The 15,770-nt window shown below is 45.0% G+C and overlaps 1 protein-coding gene across 1 annotated transcript in view; it reads right to left on the minus strand.

Moving 5' to 3' along the window:
• The window catches only part of tenm2a (teneurin transmembrane protein 2a), a 323,556-nt gene that overhangs the window by 86,642 nt on the left and 221,144 nt on the right, over window positions 1–15,770 (minus strand). The window contains 1 exon segment of the mRNA XM_042339902.1: window positions 14,541–14,775. Within this exon segment, the coding sequence (XP_042195836.1) occupies window positions 14,541–14,775 (235 nt within the window).

Consider the following 15,770-nt stretch of genomic DNA (forward strand, 5'->3'; position numbering starts at 1 on the left):
ACAGAGGGTCGGAGGTTGTGGCTGAAAGCACGGCCGCTGATGGTGGAGCAGAGTGGACGAGGGACACGCAGAAGGCCGGAGCCAGTCGAGGGGAGGCAGAGGGTTGTGGAGTAAGCAGGTCGGAGAGGTAGGGATAGCAAACCGAGCTGGGAATTAAAAGCTGCGATAATAATAGACAAAAAATAGGGAAATGAAAAAAATATTAAGAGACTGAACCTCTGTAGGTGAAGTTAATCATCATTATTTACCCACTGCTCATCAGAAAGCTAAAAATATCAAACCAAAAGGTGGGCGAAAAAAAAAAAAAGCCTTTGAAGCTCAGCATAAAACAATCTGGCAGCAAAGCAGAACTTAATTGCCTTTCACTCCCAATTTTCACGGCATTTCACTCTGTTTGATCTCAGTGATTTCCTGTTTAATTTGCAAAGTTCTGGAACGTGGCGCAAAACAAAACAATAAGCTTTTTTTTTTCTGGGGAACAACTGACGAGAAGAAAGAAAGAGGGAAACGAAAACATCAGAAGGAAAAGCGGTCCACGCGGTTTTGTCGAAACATGACAGCGCTTAGCACATTTATGCTGATTTGTAAAATCGCTTATACATCAAGGGACGTACTGTGCCCCGATTGCATCTGAATTGGAAGGTGACAGCTAATTTGTGCAGTGACTTTCTAATCCATTGCTCTCCACAATCAATGCTCATCAGGTCACTTACAATTGATCCCAATTTTTTTAAAATCTCTTCGTCTGGGTCACACATTCGATTAACATATTGTCCTTTCACCTACGGGATCTGAATTTGACTGCAAGTCGGGCTGATAGCTGAATCTCTCTTCTTTCTCTCTCTCCCTCTCGCTCGGTTGGCTATGAGGGTCTTGTTCATGAATCGGATCTGTTCAGTTCCTAAGGCGCGCAAGTTATTCGTTACGCGTTATTTGCCCATAAAACACACAGTCAATCCACTTAGAGAGTATATCCTGCGAAGCGCTTTGAGGCGTCTCTTCCATATAAGGCGCTAAATCAAACGCAAGAATTTTTATTATTATCATTCAACATTTCTAACAATCCTTACATTTAGTTTAGCACCTTTTCATGTCCCACAAACAGCCATAAATGAAGTAGTCAATTTTATCGGGGGGATTGTTGGCCAGGACACCGTGAGGAACACCCTTCTCTTTTTGAATAGTGCCATGGCATCTTTAACATATCGCTGAACAAGCAGACGGAACCTCAGTTTAACGCCTGATCTAAAATGAGATCTCCAAAGGGTGGCACTTCTGACAATGCAGCTCTTCCCCCCCTGTACTGCACTGGAGTGTCAGCCAAGAGCTTGAACCAAACAGCCTTCTGAGCCAGGCTGACATTTACTTTGCTAAAGGCCACTGATAAAGCGAGTGGGTTCAGGGAATTAAGGTGTGTTATTGAAGCAATGCAACACTAACCTGAGCTGGAAGTGCGCGATGTTGACACACGCTTCAAAAAACCGAACTTGCATTTGTATAGTGCCCCTCACTCAGCGTAGCGGAGCATGATGCCGAGCTGGGGCAAGGGGAGACTTGACCGTAAACACGGTCGGAAAGGTCACCAGGCGCCACCTGAAGACGGGGAACGGTAGCACAAGGCGGGGGAGATAGAGGAAGAGTGCCCCAGAGTTTTGGGGCATAGTCGCTGAAAGCGATGGTGGAACGGAGGGCACGAGGGACAAGCAGGAGGCCGGAGCCAGTCGAGCGTAGGCAATGGGTAGCGGGTGTGGGGGAAGATTCTGCTCACTGATACTGATGGCATTTATTAACACAAAATTCACGTGTCTCTGCACAATCAATGTTGCTTCTTGTGCAACACGTAGGAGTAACAGCGTGTGAACCCACAGGACGATGTGCCACCAGCACTCAGCTAAGTCGCTGATCTAACCTTCACTGTTTGCCTGAGGGCGTCAGCAGAAATATCAGAGTGAGTCATCCCTGAACTGCTCTCACTTGTTCACCGATGGCTGGTTAACAGACGGAGTTAGTTCCCTAACCCATTTCTCACTTAAGAAAACCTAGTAGACAAAATCTACTAGGCAAAATCGACGATGTACAGTCCACAATTTGGGGATATTTCTCACTGTTTTTTTCTACAGGCAGTGACCCGTAATTTCAAGTATGTTGTTCCAATTTCTTCGCTCCTTTTCCTTTCTAGTATCTCACTGATCCGGGAAGGAACTCATGTGGAGCCCAGCAAAGAAACAAAACAAAACATGAACGTGTCTAAAAAGCGAAAGGAAAAAAAAAGAGAGGCTTTCAACTGTGTATAAAAATACAGAATGAGTCACAATCTCACCATCTCCTCAGACTTTGGAAAGCAGTTGAAAACCGATGACTAAATAATTCAGAAGCACTTTCCATAACAACTGGAAATGCCTTCACTGCAATTTATGTTTCGAGATATAAAAAGCGAGGCCCAACTATCACAACGTATCATTCACATTTTGAAAGGTTCACCGATTCGGCGAGCACCATCTCTTAAGACGCATTTATTTTCTAAATGCCGTTGTGTGTTAGGACGCAGCGCATCACAACCTGTCATGAAAGTGCCCTTTGGTGACAAAAGGACTTGTTACTTGTCATCCCTGGGCTTCCTACCCCAGCGAGGGAGGGAGTAAGTCAAGGAAGGTCCGTGGGGGATGGGAAGGGACGCAGGCCAGTTGGCTACCCAAGTGTAATCTCTAGAAGCCACGTACTAATCTAGGTGAGCAGGATTGAATGGGTTTCTCTATTACCCATTGTGCAGGCTCCACCACATTACTGTGGTTCAGAGGATATTTAGAATTCCCCCTTTGTGCTTTTGGCCTTTTTTGTTCCTCAGCACGCCTGCGTTTCACAGCAGATTGGTGAAACGCACTCGAGCACACTCAGTCGCATACGCAACACCCACTCGCGCACACAAACACACACACACACACAAACAAGAATTATGCAGTCAACTCACTTTACACTCTATTCTGGGAAGCGCTTTGAGACGTCTTGAAAGACGTGATAAGGCGCTATATCAAATGCAAGGATTATTATTATTATTATTAAGTGCGTGCTCGCACTCGTATGCGCACACTGCACTTTTCCAGAAATATTAATAATTTTTTTGTACATTACTCACTGGCGCGATGCAAATTCCCCCCTGTGTTGGCATGCGCTCAGACTTTCTGCTCACATAATGCTTTGAAACATGATAAAAAGCAGTCATTGGAAAAAAAAAGAGGGGGAAGAGGTGAGAGGTGATGTTTGTAATCTGCCAAGAATAACCTGCTGCGTTTTATAATTTACGCACCGTGCACGCAACACACAACAACCATCAGCCAGGATCAGCCTTTGAACTCCTCTCTCTTGCCAATTTGCATCTGCTTCAGAGCAATTTGTTATCAATCGAATTGCTAATAGTAATCTACCGCTAACAATCTGCCAGATGCAGCGTTTTGCAACAATCTGCCTTGAGTGTCGAGAAAGCAATATCCGATGTGATTTCACATTTACACAGCGATGAACATTTTCAGTGCTCGTTGAAAACCGCTATGCTTTTTGATCACTCTCTGCCTTGAGCGCGAGTCAGAATTCTTAACGTCTCAGCCCACCTGTAAAACACCCAAGACACAAACCAAAGGTCATGATTTACATCGGGTAATAACGGCCCATCTACAGACGAAGGAGAGGCTGGTGAGCGTCTATCTGATTCTGGCAGTTATTTCGAGACACGGCGGAAATAATTGTGGTCGTGCGGTAAATCCGCAACATGGAAAAAACAAAGATAAAGAATCGAAATCCAAACCCCCTTAACGGAGTCACAGCACGACTAGGTATAAGACAGTACAAAACATTCTAAGTCGGCCCAAACAGAAATAGGACTCAATCAACATCAAGCCAGAATGAAATTCCAGTCAGTCTCCACCGTGCACAAGTTGGCATGAAACTCACACTCTCGAACTCCAGTGAAAGTCACGTCACTTCAGAGAATGTTTTCATGCCCCACAGAAATGACATTATGTCACTCATAATGGTTGACACTGGCAGAGCTGATTAATGATCTAGTCCTCGGAACAGGACAGCACTGTAAGGACGAGACGACAGATTGGATGATGAACCATACTTATACAGGCGTTTGCGTTGTAAGTTCCAGGGGGAGAAAAATTTGCGGAAGAGCAAAGAAAGACCCTTGTGACTGCACACGCCTGTCCTGAACCAAACACTCTCTGATCATAGGAAACCCGATTGTTAGTCGATTGGCGGATCGCTTTTCCGGGGGTAATAATTCTTTCAAAAAAATAATTTCAAATTGCTCACTTCAATCCACGACTCTTTGTGGGGACGCTGTGGTGCGCAATTGGCTGCCGCGTTTTGCCCACAAAATACACAGTCAATTCACTTTACAGTGTATTCTGCGAAGCGCTTTGAGATGTCTCAAAGTCGTGATAAGGTGCGATATCAGATGCAAGGATTATTATTATTATCAAACAAGCCAAGCTCAGATGAAAAAGGCCCATTAGATTTTCCCCTTCCCAGTTGCCAATCCTACCGTTGCCCCATTGTAGCATCGGTTCCTTAGCTTTGTCCATTGTCTTGGCCTCACCCAACCTTCCCATTTATCTAAGGTCTGGACAGTTGCCTTATGTTGAGCCTCCAGATGAGGCCAAACTAGAGCATTGCATAACCTTTTATGATTTGTGCTAATGAATACCACTGAATTGCCAATGTAGCCCAGCATCCTGCTTATGTTGCACACCCCTACACTGTTTGGACATAATAATAATAATATTAATCCCTTGCATTTGATACAGAGTCTTATCACAGACGTCTCAAAGCGCTTCACAGAATATACTGTCAAGTGAACTGACTGGATATTTTGCGGGCGAAACAAAAGACATGGTGAGTGATGAGTGCACTAGTACTCGTAGATCTCGTTCAGCTTCCCCTTTGACAGGTTTTATCCTGTCCATGGCGTACGTGCTATTTTTACTTCCTATACAAGGTACCTTCAATATATTTATCTGTATTTAACTTCATTTGCCATTGATTAGCCCGGATACATATCCAGATGAGCTCTTGACTGACTCCTCTGATTCAGCAGTCCATCTTAAAAATGTCCATTACAAAGGGGGGGGGGCATTGATAAAAAAAAGAGCCACCTTTATTGTCACTGTGTCAGCCTGTGGTTGTGAAGAGAAAGCAGCTCAATTTCAAACCCGTTGCCCTGCAAGTTATAGTTAAAAGAAGTTTTTACACATAATTGATAATGAGTAAACTATTTACATTTGAGACTTTTCAACGATGTGATAAGGCGCTACATCAAATGCAAGGATTATTATTGTATTATTATTCCATTTGAACCACAAAAATAAAGTCTGTCTTATTTGTCCTTTCCAGTCCCTTCCACATCTTTATTCTCCTTTTGATAGGTTTTTTTTTTTGGTTCGTGTATTGAGCGCTGATGTTACTGTGGGAACTGGCTTCAAGGAGTTACTGAGCCTAACAGCATCAAGAGGGTTGGCTTGAACTCAGCTGAAATGACACAAACCCTGAAGCACATTTGGTTAATGATATCCCTGCTGATATTAATTCATCCTCTTCGCGAACCTGAGCTCATTGACTGCTCCTGATAACGGCATGAACACTCGCTGTTTTAATCCCAACCCCCTCCCCACCCCACACCACCACCTAAAGATATTCAGTTAACCCCAATATTTTGTGGTTGTTATTGTCAAATGGTACTCTGTTAGTCGGGAACTGAGCAGCGCTCAATTAATACACAATGGTGTCACCTCTATGACCTGTGCTTGAATCAGGTCCAGGCTGAATGAGCTGAAAAATTCTACCATCTGCCAGCTCTACGATCCAAAGTAGAATTACTTTGGGAAGACTTTCAGTCCAATCCCTTTTTGGTGTCAATTCAAAAACCTGTCTACAATCGCCCACAAATTATACAGCCAATTCACTTTACAGTCCATTCTGTGAAGCGCTTTGAGATGTCTCGAAGACATGATCAGGCGCTATATCAAATGCAAGGATTACTATTATTATTTTATTATTTACAGTCGACGCTACACAGAGTTACGTTGAATGATACTGCGTGGAAAATGGCCATAGGACCTAACTAGATGTGGACCTGTCCTCAGCTCTCTCCTCAATCCCTCCGCCTCACCCCCTTCCATCCCCATCTTCAGGTCGGGCCTGAAGAGCTTCCTCTTCGACCGTGCTTTTGGTGACCTCTCTCCAGCTTGGCACCGTGCTCCGCCACTGTCAAGCGCTCTGGGGCACTATATAACTGCAAGTTATTATTGGCAAAGGCAGCTCAAATTATCTATGTTGTTCTTGTGCTTATACTCCATGTTCTCCTCCATCCCTCTCCTACACACCTCAATTCCCTTCACGCTCGTTTAGGAATCAAGTTTCCTTTTGAATACCTTCGACCACAGCTTCCTGCAACGAGTTCCACACTCTCAACACCCTTTGCAGAAAGAAGTTCCTCCTGAACTCCCTTCTAGATGTGCTCCTGCCTATCTTACATTAATGCCCCCTGACTTTGGACTCACCACGAAGTGGGGACAGTCTATCAACGTCCAACTCATCAAATCCTTTTTTTGGTCATCTCACATAGAAAAGACATCGGGAAGGATTGATTTTGAAATGGAAATAGAACACTGGTTTATGTGTGTGTCTGGATTCAGCCTTTTACTTTATACAATCCACTCTGAGATCTGGATATAAAAAAGCAGCATGATAATAATAATAATAATAATAATAATAATCCTTGCATTTAATATAGCACCCTATCATGTCGTTGAGATATCTCAGAGAACACTGTAAAGTGAATTGACTGTATATTTTGTGGGCGAAACCCGGCGGCCAATTACACACAGCAGTGTCCCACAAATTGGATTGACTGACCAAATTATTATTCGTTATTAATTTATTGCGTTGAAGAGATTATTACCCCCGGAAAGCGAGCTGCAAATTGACTAAAAAAAGGGTTCCTATTTACAACTAGATAACCAGAGGCGTGTGGAGTAAGGAATCGAACCCGAGTCCTCTCGCTTGCGAGGCGAGTGCTCTAACCCAATACGCTGCAGGACTCCTGTGTATTTGATATTTCAAAAGCCCAACACTGATATCTTTCCCCTTGACAAGCGCAGAACTAAGTGAAGCAAATTGAAAAGGCCCATTTGAAGGAGATGCCTCTCAAACAATTCCGGGGTATGGAAAAGGGAAGGTGCCGATTGATCAAGGCAGTTAACCTGCCCGAACTGTATGTTATCGTACAGTCACAAAGCTATTTAGCTGTTCTGCTGTAGTCGGTTCAGTGATGATCTCCACGGGGTAAAAAAAAAGTGACAAATTTCGGCAGATCCGAGTTGCATTACATCGGCAGGCTTGATCAACAGATGGTGCGTAAGTGACATATTTCAGCTCCAAGTCATTTCCTGTGGAACCATGACATATTCATCTCCAGTCACCCTGGAGAGATATTTTCATTTCAAATACAATGAAAAGAAGGAAGAATTCCAGTGAATTTCACGCTGTGATTTCCAAAAAAAAAAAGTATTTCTATTGCTTTGTTACAGAGCAAGATGACAAAAGGGAGTTGGTGCAGGGGTCAGGACATGATTATCTATCTGGGCAAAGCGTTCCAGGTCTTTACAATGGACAGACTTAAGTGAAAAGATCTCTCATATAGGATTCTTTTACGCCAGCTCTTGCCAGTCTAAAAGATTTAACAAAAGGATCGGTGCTTCAGTGGTCAGAGGAAGATAGACCCCGACATTCCATCATTGCTGCAAATAAAGCGAAATCTCCCACACTTATGGGCAAAAATTCCATTCAGCATTTATACCCATTGCCCTCAGAAATGTCAGACAGACACTAAAGGAAACTTCCCATTTTAGTCGCACGTCACCAACGATGCCGAGTGCAATGCTGAACGGAATTTTAACCATTAATTCTCCTTAATTCACGAGCTAAGGAATCTTTGCTTGTTTTGGTTGCAAGAATACAAGTGGTGGCTTGCGAGGCGTAGGCTTGTGTTGAACCATTAAAAGTCAGCGTCAAAAACACATGGTCTGTGGATTCAGACGCCTACTCTTTGTTCTTGGTTGTTGCCAGCGTAAGAGCCCAAAACCAAGGGACTGAAGGGGTTATACAGTGTATAGTTTGGGACCCGACATGTGCATGCGAATGCTGGGACGGTAGAAGGTGAATGGGATAGATCTTGATCTTCTTTCACCCAGCAGTTCTTATGCTTTCCTGTTCTTACGAAAAGGGAGAGGGAGTGGGAGAGGTGGGGGTGGTCTGGGAGTGGGAGAGAAAGGGTCTGCAACATCAGAAAAATGTGGCATTCATCTAAACTGTTCTCTGTCTTGTAACCTCGAATAGTCGGTGAAGAATTGATAAGTGCTTTTCCAAACATTTAGATGTTTTGTCTATAACTCCGGCTATTTGCCTGTGTGAGATGCTATCTGAAGCCTGTGCTTGATGCATAATACAGCTTTGCAGTGCTTTCACCAGCACTGATATCCTTGACCTCAATGCAGAGAACAAGAAATGTGATTATCAAAGGAAATGTTCTGTGGATGGTGAGAGATGTGAGCAGCTAAGTATTGAAAGTTCCCATTTTCTCTCTCTCTCTCTCTCTCTCTCTCTCTCCTGCTCATCCGTGTGGAGACTGTGAAATGCTGTTAGCGGTAGTCAGGGGGCATCGGTTTGCAATTCCGAACATACGTCTACAGAGGAGCCACTGCGTTTAATTAAATGCAATTTAAAGAGCAAATTTTCAAATACTGGGTCTTTTTTATTAAGAAAATGGAGCAATTAGTCATCGGAATTTCACAAACGTGTGGTTATCCTAGAGTTTTGCTCCACAAGTCCCGTTTATCACTCCCATAGATTCCACCAGAGTGACACCTAATCCGACCGATTGTGCGCGCGCGCGTGTGTGTGTTGTGTGTGTGCGCGTGTGTTGTTTGCGTGTTGTGTGTGTGTATGTGCGCTTGTGTTGTGTGTGTGTGTGTGTGCGCGCAGGTTGTAATCTGTGAGATTACCGGAGTTCACAAAAAACTCTTTCAAGACTAAAATGGATCTATTTTCGTTAGGTAATGGGATATGGGGCAAAACTGGAGCTGAGGTACAGATTAGCCATGATCTAATAGAATGGCGGAACAGGCTTGAGGGACTGAATGGCCTACTCCTGTTCCTATGTTCCTACAAACGCTCGCTAATGGAGCCTGGCCTGTGCATTACGTAAAAAACATGCATTGCTGACAGGCTGCTCAGCACTAACCAAGGGCCCCGCAACCTCATGCATCTAATTAACCAGACAGCAGAGCGGGGGACGCAAGAGGAACCAGCAAACCAGCGCGTTAACTATCTGAGAGCTGACACACGACAGACTGGATCTGATAGATTGACGACTGACCCACTGTAGAATTTCGGAACCGTGGGAGAACTCTTTATCACCCAGTTCCAGTTTGCCAACAGACAGCTTTGCAATTTGCCGTTTCCACGGGAGCGTTGAATCCTGAGCAGCGGTGCGGTGAATTCTAGGGCAATTTACGTCCTCTACCTCGCTGTGAGTTCTTGTCAGCTTCAAACACCATGTCAGCTTAGTCTGCTTTTTTTTTCTCTCTCCATTTAATGGATTGGAGACGCCTCAAATTCCCATTCCTCATCATTTGGTATCTCCCAGATAACAAGACTGCAACGAGCAACCTCATTCCATTCCAGTTTGACTTCCGCCAATTACCAATAGTAATCATGACCAATGCTACAAACTCACAGGGTTTAAAAGGACTTAAACTTGGGAGTTGATTTGAGAGAGAGAAAGAGAGAGAGAGAAAAAAAATATTAAGAGGTAAGGCAAACGTCTTCATGTGGAACTGTTTCATTTCCAGTTAGCTAGGGGAAAAATGTCTCAGGAACATACCAGCAGGTAAGAGGTTGTGTGAGTAGGCTAAGAGATTCAACTCTTATATACGGATAGTGACAAGAGCGACAGGAGACCTTTGGGGAAATGTTTTCCACCTAAGGCTGTTGCGACATGAAATGGTGTGCCAATTAAGACGATAGATGCAACAACAAACAACAACAACTTGAACTTTCCAGCACTCTCCGAGCAGGGTCGTGTCTCAGAGAGCTTAACAGTGGCGGAGCCTGACTCCAAGCCGAGGTGGGGGAGGAAAGGGACCGTAGGCTTGGTCGAAAAGGAAGGTTTTCAAGAGGGGCTTGAAAAAGGGGAGAGGGGAGGCAAGGAGGAGGGATTGAGGGAGAGTGGCTGAATGCGGGACATCCAGCGGTGGAGTGGGGGGGCACTAGGGACAAGTAGGAGGCAGTGTTCATTGTGGGTCTTGAGAGGGTGGTGAGCAGGTACACCAAAGATAAAGGACCGAAGGGGAATAGGGTTACAAGGGAAATTTAAATTACGGATTCACATTTCTGTTGAAAGGAATCTCGAGGCACTTGACAGTCAGTCCTCGCTTGGCAACTGAGCTGAGGGTTAAAACCGAGAGTTGTGGGGAGAGGAAAGATGACCGAAGGCACGGTCACTAATAATAATACTACTAATAATAACAATAATAATCCTTGCATTTGAGATGGCGCCTTATCACGGCGTTGACACGTCTCAAAGCGCTTCATGGAATATACTGTCAAGTGAATTGACTGTAATTTGTGGTCGAAGCTAAAAGCAGGTCTCTGTCTTCACCAGATTGGATGGGGCAGTGGGATTGAATGGGCGGCTTGCTCTCAGAGCCAGTATAGACTCGATGGACCGAATGGTCTCCTCCTGCGCTGTCAATATCGATGTTCATACTAGTTTATTGGGCAGAACTGAGCTCCCTCTCAATAATAATATCATCAGTTTCTTCTGTTTGTGACAACACCACTTGCTCGAGCCCCTAAACTCCCTTTATCTCCCGGTGTCTATGGATCAACAGCTCACTGTCAAGTCTGTTCTATTTCTGAGGACTTTCCCCTGTTAGAGACAGTCTCCCTTTATCTCAGTACAGATGGATGCAGGACCACTGTGTCAGTCTGTTCTGTTAGTCAGATCTTCGCTTGGAGTTTGCATGTTCTTCATCTTAGTCCCTTCATCTTAGCATCTCCATACAGATCGAGGTATGTCAGTGAGTTCCTTAGTTCATGAGGACTTCAGTCCCACAGTCTGTGTCTAAGACCAGACCATCAACCTGCTCTGTGAATCAGGACTCCAAAATGATGGGGTAGCAAAATAAATTTGATCATTCATCTCATGGCTGTTTGTGAGACATTGCTGTGCGCAAATTAGCTGCCACATTTACCCACAAATACACAGTCATTCCACTCCACAGTACATCCCGTGAAGCGCTTTGGTACATCCTCCTAACGTGAAAGGCGCTACACCAAATGCAAAGATCATTGTTATAATTAGTATTATTATAAGCTAGTAAGCAGATCCAAAAGGGAGTTTTCAAGGAATCTCTTTACCCAGAGTGTGCTGAAAATACGCAACTCATTGCCATAACCCATGTTAAAGAGCATCAATATTTTTTAAGAGTAAATTTGATGCATACATGAAGGGAGAAGAGAATAGAGGAGTATAGCAGATTGGAATAGGAGAGGTGGGGGCTCCTGTAGAGTATAAACACTGGCACGGACTAACTGCCAAACGGCCTGTTTTCTGTGCTGTGTCATTCTATTCCATGCAGCCTCCGTTATCCTTTAGTGCGTATGGAAGGAGTAGCTATCAAGTGTAGTGACTGTATTTTCTAGGCAGCTACGTGAGCCCACAAACAGCCACGAAGTCTGTAGTGAAACGAGCAGGAGGATTGTAACAGGGGAGGGAGGGGGTAGAGTGCAGGGAAAACAAGTTTAATTCCGACATTCCTCGAGCGAAACTACGGTACAGCGACACAGACTGAGAGATGGAGAGAAAGGGGAAAGCGTTATGAGCCTGAGCTGACCCAAGCTACAGCAGGGCAATGATGACAGGTAACGTTGTTTGAGCTCTGACACCAGTAATTGGCTTGTGTTAAAAGTGCAAAGTTTCCGCAGACAACTGGCTAAGTGGAAATAAACAGGGGTGTTTCCTCAGACCTGAGCCTTCCGTTGAGTCAAAGAGTTAAGCCCAATTTGACAAGCTCAATCCTGGGTAGAAAAATCAATGCGGACAGACAGGCAAGAACAGTGACAGGAATATGAATGTCCACCATGTAGCTTAACAACTCTCAGCTTCACAAAGACACATACACACGCACGCACACACTGCTGGAGACCTGGCCTCTAACCCCAAAGGTTTGCCAAGAATATCTCTGATGCGTTCAAAGGGCAAAAATGGGGCCGAATTTCAAAACAAGGTTGGAGTGGGTGGGGGGGGGGGGGGAGGAGGGGAGTAACACAGCAGAACAAAAAGTTGTTTTAAATGGAGCCGATTTCTGACAAATCAAATAAAAACAAATGAAAATAAAACGCAGACCTATTGCGTGTTCCCTGACCTGTCCCACCACCATCGATGCCTCTAATCATTGGAACCCACCCGCCTCCTCCTCCCTCCTCTTTATCTTTGAATCCAACCCGCAGGCTTGCCTCTTCGACCAGCCCATGCTCACCTCCCCCTTTCCCTTGCTTGGCGTCCAAGCCTGCCGCTGTGCAGCGTTCTGAGACCCGATGCTGCGTGAAAGGCGCTGTATAAGTACAAGCTGTTGTTGTAGATCATGCTTAGATCTTTATCATCAGCAACAACTGAGTGAAGAAAGTCCGTGTGGATACGCGCACACACGAGAGGCGAGAACAGCAGTGGTGATGAATGGGATGCTCTCACACCGCACAGCCTAGTTAATTTCCTATCTGTAAATGAATAAAAGATGGTTCTTGTCTATTTGACAAACCAGAAGACAAAACAGACGAGTGAAACCCCCTGTTTTATTCTGGACGGAGAGAAAGCCTGTGCTCCCTCCCCTCCCCACCCCACAAAAATGGTATATCAGCCCAACTCCAGAACCACCTCAATTTAAAGGCAGAATTTAAATGCGACAGTCAGTGATTCATCATTTCAATTGGTTATTGCTGTACGATCTCTCTGGAGGCTTATCGGAGGAATTTCTCTGCTTACAAATGGCATTAAAACAGCAAGGCCATCCTAACAAGTCCTCAGCAGCTACAGAAGCCAAAAATACAAAAGCTACGACGACTTAACGGTAAGATAGTACTGTGCAATATTCGGAAGCGACTTTTCTTTCTTTCCCCCAGTGTAAAAATAAATCTATTCTGCTATTTCCTATGGCAATTGGCTTTCGGCTGGCCCGATTCTATCCTCTTTTCTCCTGGCAGAAAGGCAGAGAAACTGAGGCAGGAATCCAACTGATTAAAACACAATCCCTGGGAGAGATTTGTCTATTCCTCTGAGCCAATCCTACTTGGAGATCGATTACTTTGCCTCCGTCCCACAAATCTGCCTCCTGACGAATACGCGTTGAAGTGATTGATCTGAACAAAAGAAAAATCGGGGCCTTTTTTCCCCCTCAAAAAAAAATGGGGCTCATTTTTCTGCAAAGAAATCTTATGGTTAGATCCAGGAGATTTGAACAAACTGCAGGTGGAATAAAACAAATAAACAAACAACTACATTTGAACCGTAGCCCATTCAATCATCAGATCAGCGTCAGTGGGCCTGGATATTTTCAAACCGTTAGGGGGAAACAGAAAGCAGCCTCTCCTGGCTTATTCATGGGATACTGCCCAAACTCTGATCACAGGCAACGTTACTTAAGCCCTGACACCAATAATTGGCTTGTGTTAAAAGTGCAAAGACTCCGCAGACAAGTGGCTAAGTGGAAATTAACAGGGGTGTTTCCCTAGACCTGAGCCTTTCGTTGAGTCACAGAGTTGAGAACAATTGATAAGCTCAATCCTGGGCAGAGAAATCAATGCGGGAGAGACAGCCGAGAACAGTGACATCGATCTGGGCCGGTGTGCCATGAATAAGCTCAGGAAGGCACTGAGAAATGATCCACACTAAGTGAGTGGTGGTGGCTGTGCACTGCACGTGTGTGAGAACGAATCGTGAGAGCGGGTGAGCGTGAATAGTGCGAGAGTGCGTCAGAGTGTGATGGTGAGCGTGTCTCAGAACGTGAGAAAGTCGGACAGAGTGTGTGCGCGAGCGAGTGAGGGCCAGAGCGTGTGAGAGTGACGGTAAGAGCCTATCAGGGCGTGTGATGGTGCGAGTGTGTCCGAGCGCAATATGTTTTGGTGAAAAGGTTGGAGATTTTACCGTGAACTGGCATCTGCCCACCGAGACGGAGTACAGTGAGAAGCAAACCTCTGGTTGCCTTGAAATTAAAAATAGAAGCGGCTGGGAACACTCAGCAGGTCAGGCAGCATCTATGGCGAGAGGAAGGTGAGTTAACGCTTGAGGTTGATGACCTTTGGTCAGAACGTTAACTCGCTTTCCTCTCTCCATAGATGCTGCCTGACTTGCTGAGTGTTCACAGCGACATCTGTTTTTATTTCCAGCATCTGCAGAATTTTGCCTTTTGTCTCTGGTACATTACCTCGTCTCCAGGGGCACATTGCTGTTTAGGACCCAGCTATCCTGCAGCTGCACGGACTCGGGTGTCGTCGGCAGCTCATTGGGCGCTGCAGACGGAGCGTGGATGTGGTTCCTCCTGTTCGTCAAAGAGTTCCTGTTGAGGGAATTGGCCGAGGAGTGGTGGTGTGAGAGAGTCTGGTTGTGAGGCGGTGGGAGAGGAGGTCGCAGAGTGGACTGACTGTGATGGTTCGGTGGTCCTGCAGAGAGAAGATAGACAAGCGTTAAGCATAACGGTTATCCACGTACAACAACAACAACAACTTGCGTTTAAATAGCGCCTTTCACGCAGGGTAGAGTCCCGGAATGCTCGACGGTGGCCGAGTCTGACCCCGAGCCAGGGGGGAGAGGAAGTGGGGGGGGGGACACACAGTAAAACTCGCCTAAGTCTAGTCTGTATCAACTGTATAATCGCCTAAGTCGTACACTTGCCCGAGTCCCTTTGAAATTCCTGTAACTTATTGCAAGTTTCACGCAACGCATACTTTGCATAAGTCATATTACGTGTATGGTCTCAACTGATAACCCTTTTGCGAGGTTTACCATGTGTCACACCCTGGCATAAAGTCCATTGCTCAGGTATGAAAATCCTTGTAGCTGTGACGATAAGCTCGAAAATGTTGTTACCTGGAGCACCAATTCAGTGACGCTATAAAAGCGTCATGTTAGAGTTACATGTCAGAGCTGTGGTTCGAGTACTAGTGTGACACACATGTGTGATTACCAGCCGGTGTCACCCAACCTTCGGCGAATGACAGAAGACCACATTGGGCAAAAGGGAGGAGGATCTATTGTATTCCACATCCAATAATAATTACAATAATAATAATAATAGTCGTTGCATTTGATGAAGCACCTTATTAAGTCCTTGAGCCATCTCAAAGCGCTTCACAGAATATACTGTAAAGTGAATTAACTGCGTATTATGTGGCCAAAAGGCCTCAGGACAACAATCTCACACCACGATCACACACCATCAGGCTCCCTGCTGACTACAGTGGTCCACAGATGTAAGGGATATGGAATCCACTTATCTCCTGTTTCTATTATTGCGAATACAAGTCCCAGTGAATATCAGTATGCCACCCGCTGCAAATTGGATGCGTTTTGACAGGACGAATCTTGAAAGTAGAGGGAAACTCTGCCTTTGTAACTCGAGCTGAAATTACTTGATATTGTTTAAAAGAAAAATATC

The sequence above is a fragment of the Callorhinchus milii genome, unplaced genomic scaffold, assembly GCF_018977255.1.
Source record: "Callorhinchus milii isolate IMCB2004 unplaced genomic scaffold, IMCB_Cmil_1.0 Scaffold13, whole genome shotgun sequence".
In the NCBI taxonomy this organism is placed as follows: domain Eukaryota; kingdom Metazoa; phylum Chordata; class Chondrichthyes; order Chimaeriformes; family Callorhinchidae; genus Callorhinchus; species Callorhinchus milii.